The sequence below is a fragment of the Theobroma cacao genome, chromosome 1, assembly GCF_000208745.1.
Source record: "Theobroma cacao cultivar B97-61/B2 chromosome 1, Criollo_cocoa_genome_V2, whole genome shotgun sequence".
Taxonomy (NCBI): domain Eukaryota; kingdom Viridiplantae; phylum Streptophyta; class Magnoliopsida; order Malvales; family Malvaceae; genus Theobroma; species Theobroma cacao.
In genome coordinates this window covers 7,401,674-7,412,708 of record NC_030850.1, presented here as the reverse complement: position 1 = coordinate 7,412,708, position 11,035 = coordinate 7,401,674, and the positions used below count along the sequence as shown (strand labels likewise).

General features: G+C 31.5%; 1 protein-coding gene across 1 annotated transcript; it reads right to left on the bottom strand.

Annotated features, from left to right (window-relative positions):
- Positions 3,780–5,068, bottom strand: LOC18611867 (ankyrin repeat-containing protein At5g02620). The gene is made up of 3 exons (XM_018117085.1): positions 4,589–5,068; positions 3,935–4,459; positions 3,780–3,803 (listed from the first exon to the last, which is right to left on the bottom strand). Exons 1-3 carry the CDS (start codon positions 5,066–5,068, stop codon positions 3,780–3,782), a joined length of 1,029 nt encoding a protein of 342 aa, XP_017972574.1.

Genomic DNA, 11,035 nt, shown 5'->3' with positions numbered 1-11,035 from the left:
CCCCCAACCCCACCCCCCCAAACAAAGGAAAATGTGCACCCATGCCACCATATAAAAAAAAGGCCCTTCTACAATGTCAAAAGGGCAAACTGATGATGCAAAATCAACACCATCACTAAAAAGCATGCAGACTTGTGATAGCGAATTATAGGATAAACTCAGATGTAAGAGCTTGAAATTAAGCATTACCCTCTAAACTTTTGCCCAAAGAAGAAAAGACATAGCATAAGTTACAAAAGACGAATGGCCTAGTGTCGTCAAGAGTGCAAGGCACACTCTAGGCACTAGAATTCTAATATTGCCCAAGGTGAAAGGTGCAAAAAAAAAGCACTCGCCTAAGCCTCAGAGAGCAGACCTAGCTATCTGAAAAAAGGTATGTTATTTTTTTATTTATCTCCCCTTCCCGCCATCCCCCCACTCCACCCCCTTTTTTTGATTGCCTCTTCCGTATTTTGGCTTTATAAAGCAGAGAAATTGCCTCTGTATTCAGCTCTCCAAACAGGGGCTGCATACCTCTGTTTTCCTCTACAGAAACCGTGCAACTACGCTGGTTTTTGTCAACAGAGAATCTCCTGCTCTAGTTTTTTTGTTCAAAGGCATTTTTTCTAATTTTTTCTTCTAAAAGCAAAACATAATGTCTCTTTTTTATCGTAAAAAATGAAACAATATAAGCTTTCTACTATTTTTTCTTGCTTAAGTTATTACACTAACAAATCTTTTTTCTATTTAAATTGGTACAGGAAGTTTCAAATGGCAATAATAAAAATTATCCTAGGTGGAAGTACAAGGTTCTTTGTTATATGTATATGCCTTCCTTCACTCATGTGAAAGGTTTTTGTGTCTTGCACCTCAGGCAATATAAGGGTCCCAGTGCCTAAAGAGCACCTTGCACTTTTGACAACATTGTATAGAACTACTTCCTCAGTTCTCTAAAACACACAAACAAAGAGAAAGGACAGAGACAACAATTGTTTGGCAACACCAAACAACATAACTATCCATCTTTGTAATGCTAAATAAGGTGCAGAATAAGTTAATCGGTAAGACTTTCAACTTTTCCTATTGATCATATTAATTAGGCAACAAAATTCTCACCAATATTGCAGATTGTGGTTATTGGCCCCCCAAATTGAAGCTATTGGATTCCAATGAAACTGTTTAAAAGTTCTCGTTTACTTGCTTCTAACAGACTAAACAGCCACTGACTTGCAATTAAGTAGGCTAAGGCAAATTAAAATTAAAAATGAAAATAATTCTTTGCAATTTCTTCAAGTCTAAAGAAAATGGATAAGATAATGATAACTTCAGTTTCCTAATCAAACTGTGACCTTAAATAAAAATATAAAAGCTTTATTTGATCATTGCTTTCGCCATTTGCTGTTGGTTTTTCGAAAGTTACTTAAAGTAGTAAAAGCAAAAATGAATTTAATTAGCAATGAGCATATAGCTAAAGTATAACATACATTCAAACATAATTGTTCGATATAAAAGTAAACCATATATTTTTGTTCTTCACTACTAATTTTTTAATTTTTACTTATTCAAAATTAACTATACTTTTTTATCCGAATGAAATTTTATATTTTTGCTTCTAAATGCAAAAAGGAATATAAAAAAGAAAAGCAACAGCCAATGCAACCTACAATTTCTAATAGATAATAGATTGTATAATGTTTAGCAACTTATAGTAATATGCAACTCAGGCCTCATAAAAGAAATTTAAAAAAAAATAAAATTTTACAATTAAAAAGAAAAAGAAAACCTCAATCTTGATCAATTTGCTAAATGCACAAATAGAAACAAGAAAAAGGAAATGAATTCGAAAAATTCTCAATTAAACCATAGGCGTAAACAAATCAATAAAAAAAAATTGAAAAAGTATGAAAAGAAGGAATAATTACAGGGGCGAATACGAGGGAAGGAGCGAGAGTGACGGAGAACGGGCCAGAAGTAGAAGCAATTGACGGCCCAAAGCCACGGCAGAAGCGCGTAGCCCAACTTGTAGAACCTCCGCGCGTAGGACAACGATTCTTCCTCCGATAGGCCCAACGGTCCGTCGATTGTGGGCCACACCGGCGTCGATGACAGTATCGAATTGCCGTTGTTTGTGAAATCGTTGTTAGGGTTAGGATTTGGCGTTGCGTTCGTTGATGCCTGTGAGGCTTCCATTTTCAATCTACTACTCCTAATACGACCTCGCTTTTGGAGCTGAACGCAGAGATTTACTTCGGCCTATGGGGGGACAACGCTTTCCTCTTTCTATCCTTTGGGGGGACTTGGAGAGGAAGATAAAAAAAGAGGCCGTTGCTAAAACTGGTAATAATACATTAATTAATACATAAGGTTGAGAATATTTTATATTAAAATTTATTTTTTTTAGAAAATTGCTATTTCATGGTTTATATTTATAATATCAAAAATTAAAAANTTTTTAAATAAAAGATACACTTTTTCATATTAATTTATTAATCAAAAATTAAAAAATATTTATGCAAAAAAAATTTAGAATATAAAAAAGTATTAAGTATTTAATAAAAAGAAACTTAAAAATTGAAAAAAAGAATTAATGGAATATATTTTATTTAAATTGAAGAGTTACGTAAAATTATAATAAGATTTTGTCCTTCAACAATAACCTATAATTGAATCTGGTTTGTAGATATCATTTCCAATTATTTTTTCATGTATTATTAATCTACTAAATTAAATATATCAATTTATGAGTTAAAATTTTAATATATATATATATATCTCGAAATCAAACTAATTAAAAAATCTTATTAAATATTGATTGGATGTTAATCGAGTATACTTTAAAATTTAATTAAACTTCACTAGTAAAGTGTTAATTACAAAATTTTGAAAGCCAAGATACTAATTTTTAAGGAAAAATGCACCTTAATTTATCAAGCTTATAATTACATGATAAGATTAACATATATAATATTGATCTATAGTTATTGTCATTGGAATTTAAGGTTTTAATTAATTTTTTAAATGCTGACCTGCTTCGTTTTCTTTGTTAAAAGTGGCAAATCTTTTAGTAAGTAGATGAAAAATGCTTTTTTACATTATACTTTTGTTTCTAGTACTATTTATAGCAAAATTTTATTAAATAATCTAAGGGTGAAATTCATCGGCTTTATTAACATAATTTGCCTAGATCCATACTTATGTGTTAAATAAAATGGGAAGAAGCTTAAAGCATATTTTTATTGTTACATGTTCATTATCGGATATAATATTTATAAAAATATTTATTAATTTTCGATTAAAATGTAACTTGTTTTTTATTTTATTCCTTTTTCAAAAATTGGCTATTGAAATTAATTAATTAATCTACATTTTACGATTAATTTTTTTTTCCAAATTAACATTATCTGATACATTTTGAAATAAAAAAAAAAAGTTGGCAGAACATTTTTTTCCATTAAAGTTTAATTATTTCTTTTTTGTCCCCAAGTAGTACAATACAAAAACTGCAGCGGTTCAAAACTAGAATTTGGTCGTGATACATATAACTACAAATAGAGATACAACATAGGAAATATGAAAATGTTAATTGATGCAAGATGCGTCCATCTTCCAGGGTGGTAGGTACGCCAATTTGAGTGTTGATCAGGCTTGACTAACGCTCTTTGTACCTCACTTTCCAGAATCGACGCAGAACAAGGAATAACAAGCATAGTAGAACGAATAAAAAGTAGCAGGTTTTGGGTAAGAAGAACAAGGATCGAGAAATGACACTAAAAAGGAACCAGCATCCTAGTATTAGAATGCTAATTTTCGATACCCGGGAAGCACTGCACATGGATATCTTTATAACAAAGAACAAAATGGAAAACAGATTGATAACTATGGGCACGAAAGAATAATCTGGAGATATGACAAATATTGACATTTGAAAGCATATAGCAAAAAATGCTAATAATACCTGTAGAGCAGCCCTGAAATCTCGGGGAAAAGGTTTAAGGAGGCCCAGGGTTAGGAAAAACGCCCCTATAAAGACTGCACAGATTGTAACATAGAAAACAAGAAATTCAATTGGACCCAAGACTGATTTTCCCACCAGATTTCTAGGAATGAGAGTGGAGGTTGGAGCTCCAACCTGCCAAACAGGAGTATCGGAACCTTCACCTCGCAAAACTTCACCAGGCGGGCTAAGAATGGCTTGGTAGGTGGCTGTTAATAGCAGTCCTAACATTACTAGTAAAGCGTTGCGGTCCTCGCTTGATATGCTATCCATATCCTGAAATAATTCCGCTGATTCCTCTGTTAAAATATTGACAATTGCTTGCCACAATTTACCTAAAGTTGAAACTCCAGGAAATGAGCAAACACGCAGTATATTAATGCTCTCTCCGTTGTTAACTTTAGCCAGTGTAATATCCAGAGCCGTTAAACCAGCCTGATTGGTCACATTTTTATCAGCCTTGCATTCTAATAGCAGTTTCAGCATCTGGTTAATAATTGTGACATAACATAAGCCTCTATAAATTGACAATCAAATACAATAAAAAAACCGAAGGATCCATTCTTTTAACAAACTTGTCAAATTAATTCGAGCAAATAGATGAGGTTTGATCACCTGGGGATGATTATTGGCCGCAGCTCTGTGCATGGCAGTGTTGCCATCCCTGTCTTTCCAGTTCACCACGTCCTCACAATAGTCAGTCTTCTCAAGCATCCGGCATAAGGTATGGAGAGCATCTACTCTATTGTTTTCCACTGCAGTGTGGAAAGCAGTCTGGTTTTGAATTGTCACATCAAAGATACACTTAGGACAATCCTCCAAAAATTTGGCCAAAAGATCAATGTTTCCTTCTTTGATTACATAATGCAAAGGAGTGTAGCCCTCCTTCCCTTTCACACGAACAAGATCTTTTTCCATTTCCAGGAGACGAAGCACCATCTCTTTATGCCCGTTATGCAAGGCCAGGTGAAGGGAGCTAAAACCACGTTGGTTCAACTTCTTAGCAAACGATGGCTTTAAGTTCATCATCTCCATCACAAAATCGGTGTGCCCTGCGGCTGCAGCTATGTGTAAGGGAGTGTCAACAAACTCCATCTCATCAATGCGCTTCAAAACATCTCCGTCTTCTTGAATTGATGCATGGAGTACCTCGATATTTCCTGCTTGAGCAGCTGCCCTCTACCCGGCAATCATAGCGAGACGAGAAAGGCTATAGGCAGAGAACTGAAAGCGTTTGGAGTAATAATATAGTAACTAGTATCTTAAAAGAGAGTAGGTAGCTGTGATTTCTAAAGGAAATGAGGAGGGATTATCTCTGTGGCATCAGGATTGCATTTCTTTGTAAGGTGCTTGTCTTCGTGATCGACGAGCTTACAAGTAAACTCGGGAGTTTTTTCAGTAAGTCAATTATAGTCAGCAAGGAAACATTAAGTGTCCGAAAAAGGTAGAATAAAGGTTAAGCTTTCGTGGAACAAAGTAATATAAAACTTTGGTCTTCTTTCTTGTGGTTTCATGGAAATAACCCGTACCATTTTTGGAGCACTAACCTCCCATCTCTATTCTCTTTCTCAAAATTTTTATTCGAAACTCCAAATTGCTGAAACTTTTGAAGGTCGTAAGGGCGGTTAAAATTCACCTAAATCCGATCCATTGTCCTCAAAAGTGGGAGTAACCTTATTAACTAGTTGTCTTGCCATGACCACTGGTTAATAAGGTTAAATTATAAAAATGCTGTCGTTTCAAGATGTATACTTTTTCCCCTTGACCATGCAGTGCCCTTTGTCAACCTTAACTAGTAACTTTAGATGATTTTAAATCATCCTTAAAAATATTTTGAAAAACAAAAAATAAAAAATAAAAAATCCGTTTTTGGGTTATTAATAACTTGGTTATTTTTAGATAATAATAGATAAAAACAGCACTTTCAAAGAATTTTATTAAAATAAAGAAATATAAATATGCTTGTGATCATCCACATCAGAATAAATGAAGTTTTAGAAAAAAAACCCACCATATAGTGAAAGAAGGACCTCCTAGAGACAAGAGACATAGAGCTAAGGAAAAGCCAATAGAATCTTTTGTGTATAACCCTATATAATCTCAAATGTTATCAATTTCGATGTATAAACCAAAAAATACAATGCAAACAAAAGTTTCTAAACTCTTGAAGATATAGAACAACATATAAATTATCATGTTCACATATTTATAATTTGAGTTTCCAACAATTATTCCAATAATTACATATCCCATGGATGATTAATGCAACCTCATTGCTTCAATTACTGATTTGAGTATTGAGCGAGAGAACCTATGTGTCTGTATTGTGGTCAACCCTGCTACACCAGTGCCTACAGATGACACCCATGAACAAGCACACACTTAAGAATCAACCACACGAAAACTATCATAAATAATTCCCTTTCTTTATCGGGATCCGAACTAAGACAAATGGTGGGGACAACAAACATCTATTTGTCCGTATTTTGAGTACCCGTGTAATCATTGAAAATCGTTGAGTGACTAATTCTTGAAAATTAAGGAGCCTTCAGAACAATGAAACAATTCTAAGTATCAGCGATGGGGAAATTGATAGAATATGATGAACCTTCAAAGCTGATGAATAAACAGCAATCACTCTTTGGGCAGCTTGTCAAGGAATATTGGTCTCGTTCTTCCCATAATGATACCTATTCAGAAAACTGGTAATGGGGCTTTGTATCAGACTCTTCCTGGTGGACGGTTGTCAATTGAATTACAAGTTACTTAAGGTTTTATCCCTGCAATTAGACTAGGAAGTGCTATCGGAGCATATGCTTGTTTCAAGAGTATGAGCAACTATATGGATAATAGCAGCCATTGGGGATGTGACACGGAATATTAATCTGCATGAGTTTTATGTATAAAATGACTCACAGATGTGGAGGAGAGGAAAATTTGGTGAAGGGTTGAAGGAAATGTAGAAAAAAGGGCAAATAGAATTCCTTATCTTGTTTGGACTTTGGATGGATACGAAAAATATTCTATCTCCTCTGTAAACACTTGTCATCATCATATCTATTTGTAAATAATTTTTTAAATTAACACGTCAAATACACAAAAAAATATAAAGCATATATTTATATTGAAAATAATAAAAAAACCCATCATAAGAGCTCAAATAGAAAGCTCAACATAAAATTCATCGACAGTCCTAAAATGGTTTTATGCTCAAAATTTAACTCCTAATCTTACTCATAAAATGTCAAGATTACCTTTCAAAATTTTGCAAATTTCTTTTATGTCCTTTATGGACACTTGTCACCACCACCTCCACTTATAGTTTACGTTTATTTTAAGGATAGACTAGTTTGCTGCTCATGCGATACGCTCAGGATGGTAAAAATTTTTTTTTTCAATTGAATTGAGAATACATTGTGAAATAGATATACAATAGTAATTATATTATCATATTTAATTGTTGATGTACATTGACATATATAAAATATTATTTTACAAAATATATAATTGTTGTTATTATAGCCATCATTGTGATATTTGTGATGGTACTTTTATTAAAAAAAAAAGCAAAACCTTAAATAAAATCTCTAAACTTAAAGTTGAATGTGTAGTAACTCAATTTCCCTTAAAATTCTATCTTTAACTAGTTGATTTGCATCCATTTCATTAGTTACATTTAACACTGAAAAATAGAATATGAAGTAACTCAATCTCTCTAAAAATCCTATTTTTAATTAACTGATCTGCTCCACTTTACATTAGTTACATTTAACTAGGGGCGGAGCATCCTTTTGTCATGATCCCTAAAATTTTTAAAATTTTTTATATATTATATATTTTTAAACATTTTTTAAAATAATTTTCATTAAATAATTAATATAATTAAAAAATAATAAAATAATCTTACAAGTCTCATTTGATTTTATTCAAATTCTTAATTTTTTTAATTTTTTAAATTTCTCCACCTATCTTTCTCTCTTTTCTTTTTTGTCTTTATATTGTGAAATTATAAAAAAGTAAAGTTTTTATTTAAATTTTTTTATTTATATTATTATTATTTATTTTTTTCAATTCTATTCTATTTGCTCATATAGTTTAAGTTTCTATAGATTTTCTTTTCTAAATTTCTATAAATCATCAACCATATTCTTTTTTTTTTTTATGTAGGTTCTATCTTCTACTTGTTATGTTTTTCTTTTTTTTTTGTTATGTGGATTTTATTTTTAATGATTTTAATTTTTAAAAATTTAAAAATTATTTTATATGTAATTCTCAAATATAAGTTCTAGCGTTACATTATTGATTATTGTTCAAAATTTCACCAATATATTATTTTTTATTAATCCTAATTATATAAGAAAAAATTATCTTGTGTATATACTTTTAATGTGCTTTACGTTTTACATTTAGTTGAAGGGAAATTATCTTAAGTATAAGAAAAAATTATTAATTCTGTATATCGTATTTAACTATTTATATTTTATACATTATAGTTTAATATTTAGTATTATAAGCTTAAAAATAAAAAATAAGAATATTGGATATTGACTACATTAATTTTTTAGTCATTTAGAAAGATAAGATTTCGAAATAAAATGAATGATAAGTTTCTTATAGATAATTTAGTTATTTATATTAAAAAAGATATTACTATTGTCGAACAAAATTTCCTTAGAGTACTATTATAAGTTTTTTTCTTTTTGTTTCTTTTGATTTACTTATTGTATAAAATTATTATCTATTATAAATCTTTTGATTAGGGATGTCAATGGGTAGGGTACCCGTTAATTTCGAGGTACCCGAACCCTAACCCTATTAAAAATTAAATACTCTAATCCTATTAACTACTTGAATAATTTAAAAATTACTACCCTAACCCTAACTCTAATACATTCTCACTACTCTATAATTACCCTAACCTGTTTAAATACTTAATTAAATAAGAAAAACAATAGGAGTTTTCACCTTTGTGTGCAAGAGTAGTGCCGGGGAATGGATTGCCAAGCAGTTGGTGGGAGAACTTGAAGGTTCTGTTGCTTTTGCTTAGGAGCTCCAGAGGAAACTCGTTTAGTGTGCCGCCATTGTCGACTTCTCTAGCAACGTTACCTCATCTTTCTCTCTCATCACTCCTAACTCTGTTGTTTTTCAAGTGATTATTGGAGGTGGCGGAGGCGAAGGTTTCTTAGGAGGAGGAGCTGCAGCTCCTGCTGGAGGCGCTGGCCAAGCGGCAAAAGCACCAGGAGTTGAGGAGAAAAAGAAAGAAGAGAAAGTGGAGGAGAGTGACGATGAAGATATAGGATTCTCACTCTTCGATTAAGTGTCTTTCTGTCTATTACTTAGCAAGTTATTGTTTACATTTACATGTTTCTTTTCTTGGTTTATGCTAACCCAAATGGCATTGGGTTTTTTGAGTTAGGAATTTGACAATTTTATAAGTATGTGGTTTATCTTGAGCTTCTATTTTCAAATTCTTGTTTTGTTTCATATTTCCTTTTCCTCTTATGTCATTGATTTTATGGTCGATTAGCTATTGCTTTGGTATGGAAGAGAATTGAAAGAACAAATTAAGTTAAGAAATAAAGCTACTTCTGCCAAAATAAATAAATAAATAAAATATTTATAAATAGTTATCGGGTTCAGGTAATGGGTACCCAATGGATAGTACTTGAACCCTACTCGAACTCTATTCGGGTAATGAAATCACTATCCGAACCCGTTTGTTGAGTACCCTAATCCTGTATAATCGGGTATAAACCCGCGGGTACCCTATAATAATGTACCCGTTGACATCCTTACTTTTGATTATTAATGGTTAAGTTCAATATATTAATTTTAAAAATTTTTAACTTTTATTCTTCTCAGCCTTTGGCCCTCTAAAAAAAAAATGACTAGCTCCGCCCTTACAGTTAACACTTGAAAAATAAAATATGTAATAACTCAATCTCTCTTAAAGCCCTATCTCTTAGCTAGTTGATATGTATCCTTTTACATTAGTTACATTTAACACTGAAAAATGATATGAGAGTAATAAATAATGGAATAAAAAAATTATTTTTTATTAATACTCACATATAACCGTGAGATGAAAACAATCTAATTCAAACCCAACCCTAGACCTCAGCTCACGCCTAAAAACTCAACCACAAATCCCATTATACTTCAAGCCCACGCCTCAACAACCACGTGTCAAACCAAAAACCTAGTCAAGTGTCAAGCTAAAAACCCTTTGAGACTTCCTTTAAATATAACAACCCTTTTTGGTTATTCATAATTTTAAACGCTCAATTTGTTGTAAAAATCTTACATGAGATTATTTATTAGCTTAAATAGGACGACTACATGCATGTAAGTGTTTTTTTTTTAATAGTTAAGTTGATTTAGTGATCTAAAATGCATGTAAGTGCTTTATTTTTTTTTCCATAATCAAGTTCATTTAGTGATATGAAGTTGTATAATCAGTTATGTACTTATTTGCTGATGATGAAGCAAAAAAGTGTAACAATACAACTTATAGTACTTCTTTTTACTACTCAATTTTCTTTTAACTTTTTTTTCTTATTTATACTCATAAATTTTAGATGGTAAGATAGACTTGAAATACGCTATTCTAATAACGTCAAATTTTACGTGTGTTTAAGAGAAAATATATTTTTTAGTTGTTGAATGAAGAAAAAAACTTTGAAAACACTCATTTTGAAAATTTTATGAGATTTGTGTACCTTTATATGGCTATCATCAAAAAAATTATTGACATGTAAGTAAACAAACTTATATTTTGAATTTAGTTTATTTTCATTTATTTGTTTGTTGAGAATTTTTTTATATTATTAATAAATATAGAAAGTGAGAATGATCAAGCAATTAGACTTGTCAAATAGTTAAACTAGTGTAAATGTCATTTCATTTAGAAGTGAACCTCTCACAAAGTAATTGACTCTTGAATTTGGGCTTTATAGTTGATTTCTTCCTTCAAGCAATACCATTGCCAAGTGTCAAGCAAGGAAGCCCAAAGGGATTTATAGTTATAGATTGGTATTTGGTCCATGAGGAAGAGATTTAACT

Excerpts from the sequence above, each read along its gene's own strand:
- LOC18611867 (XM_018117085.1), bottom strand. The coding sequence starts at position 5,068 with ATGGAGTTTGTTGACACTCCCTTACACATAGCTGCAGCCGCAGGGCAC. Across the intron at positions 4,460-4,588 it reads CGGCCAATAATCATCCCCAG|ATGCTGAAACTGCTATTAGA; the intron begins GTGATCAAACCT and ends ATTATTAACCAG. Across the intron at positions 3,804-3,934 it reads ATTTCAGGGCTGCTCTACAG|TGCTTCCCGGGTATCGAAAA; the intron begins GTATTATTAGCA and ends ATCCATGTGCAG.